The following is a 20,888-nucleotide window of genomic DNA, read 5'->3' as shown; positions in this document are numbered from 1 at the left end:
ACAGCACAGTTTACAGAGATCATTGCTCATTGTTGTTGATACCCCATAGAAAGATTCCGCTTTGTTTACTTCATCTCACCTTATCAACACATCTGTTTTTATATTTGCCTCCCTCATATTTACCTAGCTTTTTCTTAAATGCATCACCGCAACCAATCCATGGTAGCAGATGCCACAGTGACATCATTATTTGGGGAAAGAAGGTCTTTCAGAATTCTTTACCACATTTATTAGCAGTTCCCTTACATAAGTGGTCCTTGGTTTTGGACTTCCTCCACTAATGAAGGAATCATTTACCCATTCAAAATCCTTTGATCGCTTTGGAAGATCTCAGTCAGGTTACATTTCAAAAGCTATTTTCTCAAAATAAATCTCCCGGCTATTCGTGCTTTTCTGACAAATGTAATCTCTTGGCTCTGGTTTTATTCTTGTAAATGATCTTTCTTTAGTGCTTATTTTTCTTTAAATGTTTGTTCATTTTTTCACTTATACATGTTATGCAAATTGATATATTTGTTTCCATAAGAATTAAGAATTACTAGCTACATACTACTGGATGTGATAAATCACTAGAGGCCATAACTTTTTAAAAGATGTATGAATTCCCCAGAAACCTATGCAAAGATATGCGAAGTAAGATTTCATGTTTTAAAGTTTCTACTGTCATTCGGTATCCCTTGATTGAAGGATTATGTCTGCTCTCAGCAATGAATTTCTGCTGCAGGATGAGACAGAACAATCTAAAATCAACATCAATTAAACATTAATTAGTCAGCAACTAATAGATTAAAATACAGAAAAGGTATTCCCCACAACCTATTGCAACCAAAAATACCACAGCTTGTTTAGAGGTCAGTGTTCTCAGCAACATGTAACCTTGTGTTTAGTAGTTCCAAGTATCTCTGGTAACTCATCAAGCTCTCTTCTCCCTGCCCTGCCAGGGTGGATGGTCACCAGGCGCATTCAGTATAACTTTGCACCATACCCCATTACAGGGCATTCTGCTTTATTTTAAATTTAAAGAGCCAGTGTTTAAAAAAAAACAATTATCACATGGTCTTGCTGTCACAACAAAGGGTTATGCAACAAGCTTATCCTCAAATCAATTGTAATATGGTCTGGAAAAATAACAGTGTTTCACAAACCCATTTTATCTCAAAGACCATCTGCTTCCACTTCTGAAACTTGCCTCTGCCCCTATTTCAGCCCATCTGGCATCACCCAATATTCCTTTTGTCACCCCTACAGCTGATAATTCCACCTATTGCACTCCATAAGCTTCAGCCTGTGCGCACTTTTACCTATATCCTACTTATGTTTCAATTTTATGTTGCAGTATTCATTCCCAGAGTCCAAATGTGGAAAAAAAAACAGGAGTCGGCCATTTAGACCAGGGAGCCTACTACACCATTAAATATGATTATGGCTGATCATTCAACTCGGTGCCCTGTTCCTGCTTTGGTTTCATACCCTTTAATCTCTTTGACCCTAAGAACTGTCGTCTTCTTGAACACATTCAACGTTTTGGCCTCAACCACTTTGTGTGAAGTAATTTCTCCTCATCTTAGTCCTAAATGGCCTTTCCCCGTCTGGTAAACCTTTGCTGCATTCCATCTATGGCAAGAACATCTTTCCTCAGATAAGGAGACCAGAAATGTACACAACATTCTAGGTGTGGTCTCTCCAAGGCCCTGCGTAATTGCAGCAAGACATTGCTGCTCAAGGACTCCAATCCTTTCGCTGTGAAGGCCAACATATTCTTTGCCTTCTTAAGAACGCAGGTGCAGTAGGTTGTTACCTTCAGTGATTGGTGCCACATTGTTCCAGATTCCCCTCTCCCAATTTATACCCAATCCGATGACAATCAGTCTTCCTGATTTTGCTCCCAAAACTAACTTCACATTTATCCACATTATACTGTATCTGTCATACACTTTTCCTACTCACTTAGCTTGTCCAAATCACATGAAACATCTCTACATCCTCCTCACAGCTCACCCTACCATGCAGCTTTATGCTATCTGCAAATTTGAAGATATTACATTTTGATTCTGTCATTCAAATCATTTATTTTTATGTATGTATATTTTATATACTAACTAACTGGGGTCCTTGCACTGATCTGTGCTGTATCCCATTAGTCACTGCCAGCCGTTTGGATAAAGACAGTTTATTAGAATCATAGAATCCCTACAGTGTGAAACAGGCCATTCAGCCCATCGAGTGTGCACCAACGCTCCGAAGAGCATCCCGCTCAGACTCTCGCCCTGACCCAGTAACCCTGCATTTATCATGGCCAATCCACCTAACCTGCACATTTTTGGTCTGTGGGAGGAAGCCAGAGCACGCAGAAGAAACCCACACAGTCACAGGGAGAACGTGCAAACTCCACACACAGTTACCTGAGGCTGGAATTCAACCGAAGCCCATAGTGCTGTGAGGCAGCAGTGCTAATCACTGAGCCACTGTGCTGCTCATTCTTACACTTCCTATGCTTTTCTCCTGTCTGCCAGCGAGTTTTCTATCTATCTCGGTACCCTACCCCTATTCTATATCCTTTAATTTTACATGCTAATCTCTTACGTGGAACTTTGTCAAAGCCTTCTGAAAGTCCAAATAAACCATATCCACTGGCTCCCTCTCATCAACAGTATGACTCACATCCTCAAAGGATTCTAGTAGATTTGTCATGTATGATTTCCCTTTGTAAATCCATGCTGACTGTCTGATCCTGTCACTGTTGTCCAAGAGCTCAGCTATTTATGCTTTTATAATAGACTCCAGGATTTCCCCACTACCGATGTCAGACAAACTGGTCTGTGATTCCAAGTTTTCTCTCTGCCTCCTTTTTTAAATAGAGGGGTTACATTAGTTAGACCACAATCTGTAGGAATTGTTCCAAAATCTATAGAATCTTGGAAAATGACTATTAATGCATCTGCTATTTGTAGAGCCCCTTCTTCCTTTGCACTGCCTCTTTGTTTAAGGCAGTCCCTGGAATCCGCCACCTGGATCATGATTTTGGTTACTCCTATCTCTTCCTTTTGACTGACATCCATTTTTGTGACATTATGTCTCTGAAACGCCTGTGGATGTTTTTCTTTGTCAAAATCAGTATTTAAATGTGGAGTCTTTGGCTGTAAGTAAACTGTTACGAAAGTTACAGCTTTAATTGGAGAAAAATAAACGCAACGTAATTTAATAAATTAAGTTTATTGTGAAAAAGGGTATTTATTTAAAAAAATAAATGTTTATTTAAAGCCGCCAGGTTAGGCTGGTGGAAATGTGCGACCCTGCACTAAGAGAGGTCAAAAATCAATTATAAAGGCACTTCACTTAGTTGAATGGAATTCTTGTGCTTTATGACGACATGTTTAAGATGAGAAGAATGTACTAATTGATTTCCCTTATCCTTGCAGGGTACCAACAATCCCATATTTCTAAGTAGTGTTGCATTTTTCCAGGATTCTCTCATCAATCAAATGACGCAAATTAAACTTTCAGTGTATGATGTCAAGGACAGATCTCAGGGAACTGTAAGTGGCATAATATTTGCCTCTGCATGTAGACCTACTTTTAATATAAATGTTTCCAAAGTCACATCAAGTGAAATGGAAGATATTTTTGCAGTTCTGCTCTGGTATATTGTATGCACGCAATGTTATCATGACTAATAAATTATATTGCAATTTCTGCTGGATCAGATGAAGTATTCCCTAGGACGCTAGCAATGGTGAGCAGTAACGGTACATTATGAAAAGCATAATTGCAACATCAATTAATGTTTTTTGATTGTTCACAGCCACTCTAGCTATTGTATTTGTTCCTGGAATGTGAATGTAGCTGGCAAAGTCAATATTTATTGTCCAATTCTAATTGCCCCTGAGAAAGTGTGAAATTATGAGTGAACGACAATGCTGACCTTGCCTCATCCAATGATGGGATTAAAAATGAACTGTGCCCTCTCCATTTGGAGAACCAGGTCTAGTATAGAAGCAGATGTGCCAAGAAGGTTGAAAGTTCAATTCCTTATTTATGCTCAAATTAATAGGCTTCAGTGAAATTAGTAGAACCAGCAAAACAATTGGGCTCTGCTTTACTATGCTTGGGAGATGCAAGGTTGCTCAATATCCACTCATGAATGTATCAGTTTAATTTAAAAAAATATAAAATATATTGGTAGGATAGTTGCAAGGATATTTTCCACTAATGGACAATCTAGAACTAAGAGCTCAGTCTCAGGGTAAAAATGCAACCATCTAGAACTGAGATGAGGAGAACTTTATTCACTTAAAAGGCTGTAGGTCTTTGGAATTCTTTCCCACAGAGGGCAATGGATGTTTGTTCATAAAGCAGGTAGTGAGATTAAAAGAGATCCAAGGTATGACAGGGTTAAGTAAGACAGAAAAATTGTTTCCATTAGTTAACGATGCAAGGGATAGGAAGATACAGATTTACTGTTAAATGTCTTATGAGATCATAAGACCATAAGAAATGGAAGCAGGAGTAGGCCGATTGGCCCCTTAACCCTCTTCCGCCATTCACTGACATCGTGCATTTTCCTGTTTTCCTGTAACCGTTGATTTCCTTGTTGATCAAGAATCTACCTATCTCTGCTTTAAAGATAACCAAGGACTCTGCCCCCTCAGCTCTCTGTGGCAAAGAATTCCAAATACACTCAACCCTCTGAAATTCCTTATCTCATTCCTAAATTAGCACCCCTACATTCTGAAACTATGTCCCAGTTCTAGATTCCTAGAGGGGAAACATCCTCTCAGAATTTACCCTGTCAAGTCTCTTACGGATCCTGCATGTTTCTATGAGATCACGTCTCTTGCTTCCCTTTTTATCTCCCTGATTGGATCTAACAATGATTTTTGGTTTTAATGTGAGGCTATACCCCTTTCTCAATAAAATATAGTTAACTGATGTCTACTGTAGCAGTAAGGAGCCAGATACAAAATTTTCTTGAGTAAAAACAATTATTGTCTGCTAACACCAAGGAAAAATAATAGACCTGTATGCTTGATGTCATGTCTAAAGTTTTTAAAAAAAAGGGATAGTGTCCAGTGCAACAGGAAGATGAAAGAAATGTAGCATAATGCCCTTGAGTAAGGGTTTTACCTGAGATATCAGTTGTTTATTAGGTGATTTGAAGCATTAGCAGTAGTGATTAATTTCAGTTATCCTTTGAATTTTTAATTTTCTGATATTTGATTTTTGAGTATTATCATAGGTGTTTTTACTTCTTGAGGGGCAGAGAGCACTTTTTCCAGCTGGTTCAAATTTGCAACTAAACTCCGTCTCCTGCTGTGCTAAAAACTGGTTGAACTAGAAGCTGGTTCTTGCATTTTTGACTTTGAAACTTTGGAGACAGTGAAATCAATCTCCAATATGTGAAAATTCTGAGTAAATCAAAACAGATGATGAAGGCTTTTCATATCTGATTACATTGACTAGTTTCAGTGCCTTTTGATAAAAATGTTAATTTCAGTTTCAACTGAATTCTTTACTTTTTGAAATTATTCATTCATGGGATGTGAGTGTAGCTAGTTGGGCCAGCATTTATTGCCTGTCCCAAGTTGCCCTTGAGAAAGTCGTGATGAGCTACCTTCTTGAACTGCTGCAGTCCATGTGCTGTAGGTACACCCACAATGCTGTTAGGGAGGGAGTTCCAGGATTTTGACCTAGCAACACTGAAGGAATGGTCACATTTCCAAACCTAGATGTTGAGTGGCTTAGAAGAGGACCTGCAGGTGGTGATGTTCTCTCACATCTGCTGCCCGTGTCCTTCTGGATGGTAGTGATCATGGGTTTGAAAGGTGCAGTCTAAAGTACCATGTGTTAATATCAGACGATGGAATCTGAAAATCTGTAGTTCATATTGTTGCCATTGTGGCAAGTCAGGGATGTGGGAAGATCGAGGAAAAATGTTCTATATAGTGAATGGTAATGAACTAGAACTCAATACGTACAAGATTGGTGATAATGGAGACTGTGAATTATTTCAATAGGAAGTTGCACAGGCACTTGAGAAAAATAAACTTGCAGGTGTGTGGAAATAGAGATAATGATTGAAACAAATTAGATTGCTTTACACTGAGTCAGCATGTACATCAGAGGCCAAATGACTTCTGTGCAGTAATGTCTCCATGGCTCTGAATAGATTTGGAGCCTCTGGGAGGAACTGACCACACCTGTATTGTCACCAAATCCTTCGGTGAAAAATTGACTGACTGATCTACAAAGGTAATGTACTTAATACAGTGAGCCATAATTTCAACAATGGTTAAATCTTACTGGAGTGATCTCTCCAACTTAAAGGACATGATCCATGCAATATTCTCAAGGTGCATGAGGTGTAGTAGACTGAACTACACTTATTGTTGCTGAATGACAGAGTGCAGTTCTTTTTGCTACTGGGTATCAAATATACACAACTAGCTTGTTGGCAGCTCTATATGTCTGTTAGGCTTGTGTTGATGTTGATGAAGGGAGTCCTGGAAAGGAGAGTGATTCTTGGATCGGAAGTTGAGTGAAATGTTATAGGACATTGCTCATCTATCTGATTTTAAAAACAGTTAGTCGATTAGACATTTTTTATTGAGGAACGTATCCACGAATTCACCCTTTTCTCCAGTAAGGAGCACTGCAAACAGAATAACAAATGAGTAACTCATGCTAAACTTTCAAAAATATTTAAAATTCTTTGGAAATTTTCCCACTGGCTCTATAAGATTAAGCCAAATAACTCTCAACAAAGAATTATTTAGAATCACATGAGCTTCTTGGAATTCAATGCATCAAGAACTTCGGGTCTTGTAAATGTACTTTTTTGGGACCTTTCCTTTTTCTTAATTCGCCTTGTATACACCATGTCTAGTTGAGAGGATCTGTGATCTTTGTACTACCTCTGAGAGAAAAAAGCAACTGCAAGTAATTGGAAGAGCAGTGAAGATTTGCCCACTGGCTTTTGTTTTCGCAGGAGAACTTACTGACCTATGATATGGATGAAATCCGACTGTATAAATGAACCCAAGATGTCTAATTTGCACCACAAGGTGCTTAGGCATGTTGAGATATGCCTGCTATTAGATATTTAAATGTGAAACTAATAGTGTTTGATGTTCTTTGTACAACAATCAAACAGAACCCTTGGATAAAGGTAGATGCGCAGGTCAGTACAGAAATCCAAATGTTATTTTAAGATGAACTGTTCCAGAGCTACCATCTTTAAAATTTGCATTTGCCTGCTCAGCCACAAAATGCAACGAATGGACATATGCTGTACAAGCTAACCTCACCATAAATGATTTGGGCTGGTCTGAAGTTAGGCAAGGAGTATGAGCTATTAAAGTCAATTTACATTTAATTAAGCCTAGCTGTCAGGTTCATTTAACATGTCATGATTAATTATACCAATGAACCTCTGACATTGAGAATTAGGTACTGGAAATTTTAAACAAAAAAATTTCTTGGTGTGCCTTTTTTTCTATCTTTCTCTCTTTGTTTCAGTACCTAATATAGCCTATATTTATTTATAATTCCGTCCATGTTAATTTTGCAGTTTATTGACTGGATTGCTTAAAAAGATGCGCAGATGTTTCACCTTGTCCATTGAAGTCCCCATGCTTGTTTTCCCTCTGCTCGCAGTTTCACCAACTTGGATTGCAAAATGCAGTCTGTTAAATGGGCAAGAGCAATTCTAACGATTGCCGTTGTTCATAAGTTATGATAAATTATACTCACTTATTTTGACCAAAGAAGTGAATTGATTTTTCACTGAATTCTTTTCCACATTGTGCAGTATGATCCCTGGAAGTATATGACCTACCTAGCTCCACCCTCTGTACACAGGTTTTCAATCATAGTTGAAGTTTTACATTTATAATGAGATCATCTTTTGGTGAGTTACAGTCTATTGCCTCTTGAAGACTAGCATGTAACCAGAACTGAGAAGTCATTTCTCTAGTAAATGAACTTCCATCAAATGTGCTAGTTCTAATTTTGAAAGTATCACTTTTCTATTCAGTTTATTGAATTATTGATGTAATCAAACTCCACTCCCCAATTAATCTCCATTCCATCCATCCTTAAACTTGGCTTATATATCTTCGCTCCCTATTTTGAAAACTCTATTCGCATAATAAATTTGTTGCCAATGATCTACATCTATGATCTGCAGTAGTTTTGATCTTTAGTTGGGTGACCACTCTGGCAGGATTTTTATTTCAAAACTGAGGTACGGTTTTGTAACTGGTATTGGATTTATGTACATATGATTTCTATCCCTCTTTTTAACTGTAGACTTTGTAATGGTTTAGAATTTTACCTTATGTGTGCTTTAATCCAGTATTATTATCTACGCATGCAATACTAATCTGGAGTATCTAGGGCTGTGGGTATCTGCACCCTGAGGCTGTTTGCGCCATATTTTGAAGTAAGTCTCTTCTACCCGTATATTGTAATGCTGCTTTCGTATCTATACAGAAGAGCTGAATGCTAGAAGGGAAGTGAATTGATTTGATTTATTATTTTCACATTTGCCGAGATACAGTGTAACGTATTGTTTTGTGTACTAACCAGGCAAATCATATCTTACATAAGTACGTTGGGATAATAGAACAGAATTCAGAATATAGTGTTACAGCTGCAGAGAAGATGTAGATAAAGATCAACTCTGTCATATGAGAGGTCTGTTCATAAGTTTGATAACAGCAGGGATGAAGCTGTTCTTAAATCTGTGGTATGTGTTTTCAAACTTTTGAAACTTCTGCCCGATGGAAGAGTATAACTGGGGCACGAGGGGTCTTTGATTATGTATGACTGCCCTTGACGGAACAACAGCATTTAACCTGATGGGATTTATCCAAGGATTCCATGGGAAGTGAGGGAAGAGATCACAGGGCCTTTGGCGATGATCTTTTTGTCCTCACGTCCACGGATATAGTGCCGGAAGATTGGAGAGAGGCAAACGTCATTCTCTTGTTCAAAAAAGGGAATAGGGATAACCCTGGAAATTACAGGCTAGTTTGTCTTGTGTCAGTGGTGGGCAAATTATTGGAAAGGGCTCTGAGAGACAGGATTTATGATCACTTGGAAAGGCACATTTTGATTCATGATAATCAGCATGGATTTGTGAGGGGTAGATCATGCCTTACAAACCTTATTGAATTCTTTGAAGAGGTGACCAAACACATGGATGAAGTTAGAGCAGTGGATGTGGTATACATGGATTTAAGTAAGGCGTTTGATAAGGTTCCCCATGGTAGGCTCATGCAGAAGGTAAGGAGGCATGGGATAGGGGGAAATGTGGCAGATTGGATTCAGAATTGGTTGCCCCTTAGAAGACAAAGGGTGGTAGTGGACGGAAAATATTCAACATGGTGCTCAGTTACGAGTGGTGTACCATAAGGATCTGTTCTGGGTCCTCTTCTATTTGTGATTTTTGTAAATGATTTGGATGAAGGAGTAGAAGGGTGGATTAGTAAGTTCACGGACGATACGAAGTTGGGTTGAGTTGTGGATAGTGCGGAGGGCTGTTCTAGTTACAAAGGGACATTGATAGGATGCAGAGCTGGGCTAAGAAGTGGCAGATCGAGTTTAACCCTGAAAAATGTGAGGTGATTCATTTTGGAAGGACAAACTTGAAAGCAGAATACAGAGTTAAGGGAAAGATTCTTGGCAGTGTGGAGGAGCAGAGGAACTTTGGGGTTCATGTCCACAGTTCCCTGAAAGCTGCCACCCAGGTGGATAGAGTTGTTAACAAGGAGTATGGTATGTTAGCTTTCATTAATAGAGGGATTGAGTTCAAGAGCCATGAAGTTATGCTCCAGCGATACAAAAGACTGGTTCGGCCACATCTGGAGTATTGTGTCCAGTTCTGGTCGCCTCATTACAAGAAAGATGTGGAAGCGTTGGAAAAGGTGCAGAGGAGATTTACCAGGATGTTGCCTGGGAATGGAGGGAAGGTCTTATGAGGAAGGGTTGAGAGAGCTAGGGTTTTTCTCTTTAGAACGACGAAGGATGAGAGGTGACTTGATAGAGGTGTACAAAATGATCAGAGGTATAGATAGAGTTGACAGCCAGAGACTTTTTCCTAGGGTGGAAGTAGCTATTATGAGGGGGTATAGTTTTAAAGTGAGTGGAGGTAAATATACGGGAGATGTCAGAGGTAGGTTCTTCACTGAGAGTGGTCGGGGCGTGGAATGCATTGCCGGAGAGGGTAGTGGAGTTGGCCTCATTAAGGGCATTTAAGCAGCTATTAGATAGGCATATGGACGATAGTATAAGGTAGGGGTGGAGGTTGGATAGACCTTAGGATTAGGGTAAAAGTTCGGCACAACAGCGTGGGCTGAAGGGCCTGTACTGTACTGTTCTATGTTCTAACCGTGTGCTATCAAGCACCCGTAGCAGAACTGACCAACAACCCCATTCCCTCTCTCACCTTGCCACTCTCCTTCCAAACCAAAATGTGCATAGAAGGCATCAACAAGCCAATAAGTATTCCAGTTGTGTCACCTACCTGCTGTGAGGTCAATTCTTCATTAGCATTGGAATTGCCAGCTACAATCTCAGGTGGACCATCCCAGAGTAGTAAACCCTATATTACAAAGAAGATCTCTGGGGCAAGAGTCAGATTCACGGCAGCACAGGATTGTTCTGTAGACAATGCAACTCCTGCTTCACAAAACCTGAGAGTCTTTCCATGTGCTTTCCTCTGTACCAGGCAGTCTGCTTATATACTGGCCACAGCAAGCATAGTTCATTATCCAAACTGGTCAAGTAAAATATTGCAATTAATATCCAGGTTATTACTGTAGGGCCAAGAATGCCATTATAATAGCATTTTTGTTCTAGACTTTTCAGGGGTGTGCGCCCATGTGTGTGCTTGCAAGGGAGAGAATTATGAGCGCCTGGGGTGAGCTCACTGTTGAAACCCAGTCTTTAATTCCAATGATAGGAAGTCAAGGGCAGTGGAGTTTTAGGAATTGGTGCGTCATAGAAGGAGGCTTGTTAATCCACCAAAGCTTGTTCATGTTTCTGTGTTTCTTTCGGTGAAAATCAATGGTCTGTGACTCGACGTAGTTTTCTTACTGTTCTGCTTTCTGAAGCTAATATTTGTTCCAGCAGAATCTTATCTTTCTTGTGCACCCGTCCCCTGCCTTCCAACAAAAGGCATTGACAACTCCAAAGTTGCAGAGCCAAATCCGTAGGTTCAGTGGTAATATGTGGTTTGAGGATTATAGTCATTTTAGGTTAAAAAGATAAAATCTGAAACTTTTGCTTCTCTATTGATCTGGTTTTTATTTTTTATTTTCCAGATGTATCTGTTGGGTTCTGCTATGTACACAGTAAAGGATTTGTTGAAAGAAAAGAATCACCGATTGCACCTAACACTTCGGTCAGTAACATAAAAACAAAATACTGTGCAGATACTGGAAATCTGAAGTGAAAACAGAAAATGCTGGAATTCCTCAGCAAATCTGGTAACATCTGGAGTGATCAACAAAGTTGATATTTCAGAATGAAAGCTTTGTGTAAGAACTGGAAAAGATCAGATGTGATAGTTCTTTCCCCACCTCCTTGCCTCTAAAATCTAACTGGGGGAAGGTCTACGGTGGGGTGGAAGGCAAGAGAGCATATAGATGACAAAAATATGATAGTCAAAGGCAAATGGAGATGTTTGTGGGACAAGTAAAGTCCTCTACGTCCTTTTATATTTCTTGTCCCATTACCACCATCTCCTGTGTTGCACTATCATTTCTTTTTTTATTTAATCACTACTTGTCACAGTTTTTTTGTTCTCTTGCCTTTGTATTTGCTTTAAAACTTTTTTTTTAACGTTTACCAGTTCAGATGGAAGGTGTCAACTTGAAATATTAACTTTGATTCTCTTGCCACAAATTTGGAGATGGTGTAGTAGTAATGTCATTAGACTAAAAAAATCCGGAGGCCCATGCTAATGATCTGACCGCACTGGTTCAGATTCCATCATGGCACTTTTGGAGTTTAAATTAGGTTAATTAATAAATCTGGACTTGAAAGCTAGCTTCACTGACATCATTCTCATTCATCACCTATTGCAAAATCCTAAGTGGCTCATTCATATCCTTTACTGAGGGAAGTCTGCTGACCTGAATTGGCATGGCCTGCATATAATTCCTGATCCACAGCCATGTGATTGGCTCTTAACTGCCCTCTGAAATGGCCCAGCAATCCACTGAATTCAAGGGCAGTTTGTAATGGACAGCAAAAGCCAATTTCACCCACATCATGTGAAAGAATGAAGGAACATTTCCAGGATAAAAGCCAGGTGAGAGTCTATTTGGATAAATCCTTAAATTGGGCAATGAATGTAATGGCAGCCTATGTTATATAATTCCATAAATTTGTTCAGCTGTTTCATTAAAATCCACATTGGAGGTGCATGATTGACTGTTGCAATAATTAAAAATGCTGTAAAAGCTTAGTAAGTCTGACAGTATCTTTGTTTTCTTTATTCTTTCATGGGATGCGGATTTCTGACAAGGCCAGCATTTGTTGTCTATCCTAAGTTGCCCATGACTTTCTAGGGCCATTTCAAAGCATGGTTGAGAGTCAACCACATTTCTGTGTATCTGGAATCATATGTAGGCCAGATCAGGTCCAACGGAGCAGAAATCTGAGTGATGGGTCTTTTTCTTACCATGATTGGTGATGGTTTCACAGTCGCAATTAACTGAGGCTAGCTGTCAATTACAGATTCTCACGAGCTACCATATGAGATTCAAACCCATGTTCGCAAACCATTAGTCTCTTGATTGCTATTTGAGTGACATTACCAATGGATCACTGTCTACCCTTGTGTTTTCTACTTCACATATTTTGAATGTTACTGTTGAATCTGTCTTCAGCACTAGTTCAAGCAGTTCATTCCAATCATAACTGTATGGTGTAAGTTTCTGTTTTCTCTTCTCTCTGATTCTTTTGCTAATTGCTATAAATGTATGTTTTCTAATTCTCTGCTGTACTGTACTGCTAGCAAAAACATTTCTAGCTGTCGAAAATGTATAAGCAAGACAGATCTTAATAAAAGTTAGATGAGTCAAATCAGCCTAAGTAAGAGTTTTTGTTTTCCTATTTTTCTTCCCCCACCCCATCACTCTGATGCCATCAATATATTTTGCTGCAGGTCTGCTGAAAATGAGCGTGTGGGTAATATTACCGTGATAGCTTGGCAGATGGAAGGCAAAGTTGAGGACAAGATTCCTGCAAGCCGGTCACCTGACACCACCAATGGAAGGGTAACTATTTGAAATGAAATTGATACCACTGATTTTGGTCCATTCAGGTTATTTCCTTGCCAGAGTAGAACAAGTCATAAGGAAATATGATGCATTGAAACTTAAGCATTGAAATCTATCTTAAAGTGGCATTAATTTTGGCACAAACTCCAGCTTTGTCTCATGATTCTGTCTGCTGACAGGTAATCTGCATGTATATGTAGGCAGAAAAAAGTAATTCGTGTCAGCTTGCCTGGAACATGCATTGTGTTATGTGACGAGAAACAGCATTGCTTCTAGACAAACAAATCTAACACACACTAACCATTTTCATATATTGTGAAATAAAGCTACATAGTCATGTGTGTTAAACCTCAAATTACTGAAGTATTTGTTGAGGAATGCCATCAGAAAGATTGAGGAAGCAGATGTATAAAAACCACCAATATCCAGGCTAAGTTTGCAGTGACTGCAGTTCTGCTCATGGGTAACACTTCTGTTCAAGTAGCTATGGGCGCAGTCAAAATCACCTCTCGTAGCAATAAGATATCCTGACCACCTACAGGAGATGCTGATGCCACAGAACCTGAAATTATATATAAGGCAAAAATCAAGGTGTAACAGTTATTTTGGGCCACAGGGAGGAAAGTAAAAAAAGGGCCTTTCAATCCTCTTTGTTGTTCCTGCTGCAAAGTGTCCGTGCCTATTCAGTGCATGAGGATATGGTCAGATATAACTTGCACTTAAATTACCTGCTGATGCTTACCATCTAGGCTAAGACAGCTGCAATCACTACTTGTACTGTACTTTTTCCAATGGTCACTTGTTACAGTGAGGAACACTAGGGAGGAAAGATCTATACGTTAATACCTTGTTTTGTTTCCCTGTGTAACCTTGCAGATGGTTTTGCCAGTTGATGAAAGTTTAACGGAATCGTTGAGTATTCGTTCAAAACACTCTACATTGAAGAAAGATCCACTATTACGATCAGGTAAGTAGTGATCAAGTGCTTGAGTTTTGTGGACTTCAAGTTTTTCTAGCTGCCATTTAAAATTTGCGTTGACATACTTTGAACTTGTCTATTATATGGTTTTCTTGAACTGTCAATCCAGTTTTTACCCATGATTGGTTTTTTTTTGGAATCCCACCTGAACGACGTTTTGATTGAGAATTGCACGATACTCAATTTTCAGCCCTCTGTCTACTAGATGAGCTGCTTCATGGTGGTAACTCATTCTACCCTGGAAAATTAGTGACTCTTTTGCCTGCACGAATGTGGGGAGGACAAGTGAGGCTGCAAAGAGATGGAAACAAGTTGATTCAACAGGCAACAAGGTAGCAGATAGAATATCCGAGATAACAAGAACTGCAGATGCTGGAGTCAGAGATAACACAGCAGGCCAGGCAGCAGCAGAGGAGCAGGAAAGTTGACATTTCGGGTCAGGACCCTTCTTCAGAAATGGGGAGGGGGAGGGGAGCTCAGAAATAAATAAAGAGAGGGGTGGGGCTGGGGCTAGGGAAGGTAGGTGGGATGGTGATAGGTGAGTGCAGATGGGGATTGGTCAGTGAGGTGGGAGGGGCAGATTTCCACTGCTACACTGGCACTATCCTCCACCTCTTCCTCCGCTACATTGATAACTTTGTCGGCGCTGCCTTGTGCTCTCACAAAGAGCTTGAACGGTTCATCAACTTTACTAACATCTTTCACCCCAACCTCAAATTCACCTGGACCATCTCCGATACTTCCCTCTCCATGCTGGACCTCTCCGTCTCCATATCTGGTGACCACCTCAACTGATATCTATTTCAAGCCCACCAACTCCCACAGCTACCTAAACTACACCTCCTGTCACCCACCTTCCTGCAAGAATGCGATCCCCTACTCCCAATTCTTCTGTCTTCACCGCGTCTGCTCCCAAGATAGGGTGTTCCAGTCCAGCACATCCCAGATGTCCTCCTATTTCAAGGACTGTAATTTCCCCTCCTCCGGTGATCGAAAATGCCCTCAACTGCATCTGTTGCGTTTCCCACACCTCTGCCCTCGCATCCCCTCCTCCCAATAAAAATAAAGACAGAATCCCCTTTGTCCTCACATATCACCCCGCCAACCTCCGCATCCAACGTATCATTCTCCGCCACTTCTGCCACCTACAATCTGACCCCACAACCAAAGAGATATTTCCCTCCCCATCCCTATCTGCCTTTCGTAGGGACAGCTTTCTCCGTAACACTCTCTCCTCTCCACGCTACACACTACACACTCCCCACTAATCCCACCACCCCCAGCACCTTTCCCTGCAACCACAGGAAGTGCTGCACCTGCCCCTACACCTCCCCCCCTCGCCTCCATTCAAGGCATAAAACAAACCTTCCACATTAGACAGGGGTTCATCTGCACATCCGTCAACTTGGTCTACTTCATCTGCTGCTCCCAATGTGGCCTCCTTTACACTGGTGACACCAAGCGGAGACTCGGAGACCGTTTTGTAGAGCATCTGCGCTCTGTAAACGACAAATAACAACACTTTCCGGTCACGAACCATTTTAACTCCCCCTCCCACTCCCTGGATGATATGTCCAGCCTGGGCCTCCTCCAGTGTCACGATGACGCCACCTGCAAACTGGAGGAGCAGCACCTCATATTCTGCCTCAGGAGCCTACAGCCAATGGCCTAAACATAGATTTCACCACTTTTAAAACCTCCCCACCCCCGGCCTCATCCCATGTGCAACCCTCCCTCTCATCCCCAGCTCTTGACCTGTCCATCTCTCCCACCTATCTGCCCCTCCCACCTCACTGACCAATCCCCACCACTCCTTACCTGCACTCACCTATCACCATCCCACCTAACTTCCCCAGCCCCACCCCTCCTCTCTCTATTTATTTCTGAACTCCCTTCCTCCTCCCCATTTCTGAAGAAGGGTCCCGACCCGAAACGTCAACCTTCCTGCTCCTCTGCTGCTGCCTGGCCTGCTGTGTTCCTCCAGCTCCACGCTGTGTTATAGCGGATATAATATTTTGTGAGGAAGTATTCACTTTGTTTTCTAATCTTACAAAGTTATGTTTTGAAAGTACTGAAACTTGTAAATGTTGATCAAAAATAAACCAAAGAACTGCAGATACTGGAAATCCGAAACAAACACAGTTAGCCCTCCCGCCTATCTTCAGCATACAAAGCAACCTTCTCCCAGCTGCAATCTATTCTGAAGAATGGTCACTGGACCTTAAACATTAACTCTTCTTTCTCTCCACAGATGCAGTCACACCAGCTGGGTTTCTTCAACAATTTCTGATTTTGTGTTGTAAATGCTGATGCTCATGAGAGTTTGGTGTACTTGAGAAGGATCACAAGGCTAGCAGTTCAGAGCAAATGTCATGATCCCCAAGGAAGTTCAAATACTATAAGAAGTCTTTTATTCTGATTGTTTAGACCTTTGGTGAGCCCCACATCTGGAACATTGTATGCAATTTTGTCTTTTAAGAAATGTATACTTGCATTGGAGGTGGTTCTGCACAGGTACACTGGATTGGCACCTAAGATGAGAGGGTTGTCCTACGATGAGAAGTAAATTGGGGTCTATAGTCTTTGGAGTTTAGAAAAGATGGGTAATCTGATTGAAGCATATGAGATTCTGAAAGGGCTCGACAAGGTGGACACACAGATTATGTCACCTGCTGGGGAGTGTAGAACATGGGTACAACTTAAGATTAAGCAGAAGATCATTTTGGACTGAGATCAATGGAAATTTCTTGAAAGAATTCTTATTCTTTGGAGTCCTCTACCCTGGAGGATTGTTGATTGTGGAACATACTTAAGGTTGAATCAAACAGATTTTTGTCTCTGGATATCAAAGTACCTGGACAGTGGCAAGAAAGTGGAGTTGAAGCTGAATATCAGCCATGTTGAATTGTATAGCAGACTCGACAATTTATATGATCTTCTACTCCTATTTCTTACATGGCTTATTCCCCATTTGTACAGTTAAGGAGAAGTCTAACTTTGCGGGTGTTGCAGCTTTTTTATTTGAGGCAAGACTGGACTGTTGGGCCATGCTGTTTTATAAATGGATGCTTGACTATAGCGGTGTGTTGAACAACCGAATGTCAAAGTCTAACCTGTTTTTTTGCAGTGTTTGGAGGGGTTATCTGTCGGATGTATCGTTTCCCTACAACGGATGGGAACCACTTACGAATACTGGAACAGATGGCAGAGAGCATGTTATCACTGCATATCCCAAGACAATTTGTAAAACTAGTTATTGAAGAAGATGCAGCAAGGTAACATCAATTTACTTTCTAATTATCCCATGAGCAATGGCCTCATTGTTGCTGCCTAACATGGATCAAAACAAACAGACTGATCTGAACTCATTACAGATTCAAACCTCTTCAGCCTTTTCAGTTATTGTAACCCACTGTTTTGGCCCTATTTCTGTTCTTCAAAATACAGTGCTTTCAGCGACTAAATAATCCTAATTAAACTTATGCCCTCTAGTTTTGGACACCCCTACCCTGGGGAAAATACCTTGGCTATTCAAATTATCTAAGCCCCTCATGATTTTATAAACCTCTATAAGATAACCCAGCCTAACCAGCCTCGTTGTCATACAGCACGGAAACAGACCCTTTGGTTTAACACATCCATGCCACCAAGTCTCCCAAGGTAAACTAGTCCCATTTTCCTGCATTTAGCCCTGTCCTTCTAAACCTTTCCGATTCATGTACCTGTCCAAATGTCTTTTAAATGTTGTAACTGTACCTGCATCTACCACTTCCTCTGGTACTTCAGCCCATACACGAACCAACCTCTATGTAAAAGTTTGCCCCTCAGGTCCCTTTTAAATCTTTGTCCTTACCTTTAAACTATGCCCTCTAGTTTTGAACTCGCCAAGCCTAGGGAAAGGTTCTTTGCTATTCACCTTATCTATGCCCCTCATGATCTTATAAACCTCTATAAGGTCACCCCTCAACTTCCCACACTCCAATGAAAAAGGTCCCAGCTTATCCAGGCTCGCCTTATAACTTAAACCTTCCAGTTTTGATAACATTCTTGTAAATCTTTTTTGCACCCTTTCCAGTTTAATAACATCCTTCCTATAGCAGGACGACCAGAATTGTACATAGTACTCCAAATGTGGTCTCGCCAATGTCTTGTATAGTTGTAACATGACATTCCAACTCCTGTTCTTAACATTTTGACCGATGAATGCAAGTGAGCCATACGCTGCCTTCACCACCCTTTTTAACCTGTGACACTACTTTCAAGGAACTGCACCCCTAGATCTCTGTTCAACACTTCCGAGACCCCTACCATTAACTGTAAGTCCTGCCCTGGTTTGGCTTACCAAAATGCAACACCTCACATTTATCTGAATTAAACTCCATCTGCCATTTTTCAGCCCACTCGTCCACTGTACTGTTGAGTAATGGAATCATTGAGGCATACTGTGCAGAGACAGGACCTTCAGCCCAACTTGCCGACCAGGTTTCCTAATGTGAATTAGTCCCATTTCCCTGCATTTGACATCTTTCTAAACCTTCATATCCATGTACCTGTCCAAATGTATTTTAAATATTATAATTGTACTAGCCTCTACCACTTCCTTTGTCAGTTCATTCCATATATGAAGCAACCTCTATGACAGTGTTGCCGCTTGGATCCCTTTAAATCTTTCTCCTCTCACCTTAAACTTCTACGCTCACTTTTAACTTTATTTCTTTATTTTTCTACACTATACTATGCAGAACTGAAATGTTAAAGTTTTAACTTATTTCTTTGTTTTGCTACTTTGTACCTAAAATTTTGTACCTAGATATCTTGTTGGGGCAGGGAATGGCAACTTTGTGTACTTGTATTCTTGTATTCCTGTATCCCTGTACTTGAGTACATTTGATAATAAAACCTAATTCTAATTCTAATTCAGTTGAACATGCCTGTTATAATGTTGAGTTTATACTTTTTCTATAACAATTATCCTTGTGAATAATTATTCTGAATGTTTAGTACATCACTGTTGTGCTTTAGAATGTACCTTCTACTTGTGCAATGTAATGTTTACTGTAAAAAAAAAAAAAAGACGTATCTGGTCTTTTACAATTAAAGATTTGGTGTGATGTTGCCTTTGGAGGTTAACAGCTTGGAGGCAAGATTATAAAACAGCAGGTGGGTTTACCTAGCCAAACATTGAAACTATAACATCTGCAGCCCTTGTAGTAGTGCAGACTGGAGAGATGTTCTGTTTTGGGACTTTGAGCTAAATTAGTTTAAAAGCATTCAGTGTAAATTTAGGGAGAATGAATTTAAAGGTTAATTTGAGGATAGCCCAGAGCAGGCCCTGTCATCGTTAAAATGGGTGATTGTAGGAAGGCTATCTGATTTTAATTTATCTACCTGTTTGCTGCAAGGGGATTTTAGTTACTTTTTGGGCCTTTTGTTGTTTGCCACTTACTGAAGGAAGCTAATGTAAGTAGTGGTAAGAAGAATTGTGCTGTAAGTGGACTAAACCACTAAATTCATTTACAAGTGAAAGGCAGAAGAGACTTCAGGCATTAGTAAGTTATCACAAAAAAAAAATTAATTACATGAATTTGACATGAAGCTCCATGCTTTGGAGAAGAGGCAAGATCATGGTTGTAAATGATTTCTTGTTTTTCCCTGGCTCGTTATAATTTGCAGAAAATATAACATTAAATATTTATCTCCTCTGATGGTTTTGATGGTGCAGATCACTTTTTTAGTTATAACGGTGTTGCAGCATTTTCTGCAACTTCTGAATATATAATATGATCCTACTGGCATAACTGGGGCCCTTCAGCACTGAATTCAAAAGTTTTAAGGGGTGGAACTCTTTGTGACCACTGCATCCATAGTCATCTTGATATCACCCCCATGTCATTCCTTTTAAAGAAGCAGAGTTAAAATAGTTCCGGAACTAAAGGTAGTCTGTTAACCTATAACAAGGGATGTTCCAAATAGTCTTTTAAAGCAATAAACACTTGGATGGTTCCTTAATGTTTTAAGAAAGACCATTTTGCTTTCAAAATGCACCAAAGTGACGTGGTAAATTGGACAAATTAGATGTGATTCAATTTGTTACAGCTAGCAAAATGATTGTAAAACGAAATGTCTGTTGGTCAATTTGGAAGCTCTTTTCTGTGTTTAACTTATAGAAGTTAAGGGTCTCATTCCATGCTGTATGACTGTATGAATCTAAAATCTACAAAGTTGTATTGATGCTTTGTTGTTGGAAAATATTTTCTTTTGACTTGTGATTGATCTTGGCTTTCTTACAGGATATGTGAACTAGATGACCTAGGCGAGCTATCTCCCTGCTGGGAGAATCTTCGAAAACAAATTGTTACTCAGTATCAGACCCTCATAATAAATTACCAGGAGAATTTAACAGAGCTGCATCAATATAAAGGTTGGCCTACATTATGGAACATTTTGATGCCTAATTGACAGGTAGCATTGTTAAACCTTTCAGTTATATTTGCATAACAGGTGGTATATTCAGGAACAGGAAATACTACCTATTTTGCAGTCAGTGCCTCACTGAAGAATGGGTTATGGCCATTTGACAGACATTGTGCAGAGATCACAAGTCCCCTGCATTGCTGCAG

At 40.1% G+C, this 20,888-nt stretch overlaps 1 protein-coding gene across 4 annotated transcripts in view; it reads left to right on the top strand.

The window, feature by feature from the left end:
- LOC109938345 (inositol polyphosphate-4-phosphatase type I A) overlaps nt 1-20,888 on the top strand; it is a 184,937-nt gene that overhangs the window by 112,397 nt on the left and 51,652 nt on the right. For all 4 annotated transcript variants that reach the window (XM_048598190.1, XM_048598191.1, XM_048598188.1 and 1 more), the window contains exons 6-11: nt 3,420-3,536; nt 11,325-11,404; nt 13,175-13,286; nt 14,166-14,256; nt 17,396-17,543; nt 20,559-20,689. In XM_048598190.1, coding sequence (XP_048454147.1) covers nt 3,420-3,536; nt 11,325-11,404; nt 13,175-13,286; nt 14,166-14,256; nt 17,396-17,543; nt 20,559-20,689 — 679 coding nt within the window. The remainder of the gene's footprint in view (nt 1-3,419; nt 3,537-11,324; nt 11,405-13,174; nt 13,287-14,165; nt 14,257-17,395; nt 17,544-20,558; nt 20,690-20,888) is intronic.

This window comes from Rhincodon typus, chromosome 6 (genome assembly GCF_021869965.1).
Source record: "Rhincodon typus isolate 14 chromosome 6, sRhiTyp1.1, whole genome shotgun sequence".
Lineage (NCBI taxonomy): Eukaryota > Metazoa > Chordata > Chondrichthyes > Orectolobiformes > Rhincodontidae > Rhincodon > Rhincodon typus.
This window is presented reverse-complemented; position numbering and strand designations above follow the sequence as displayed.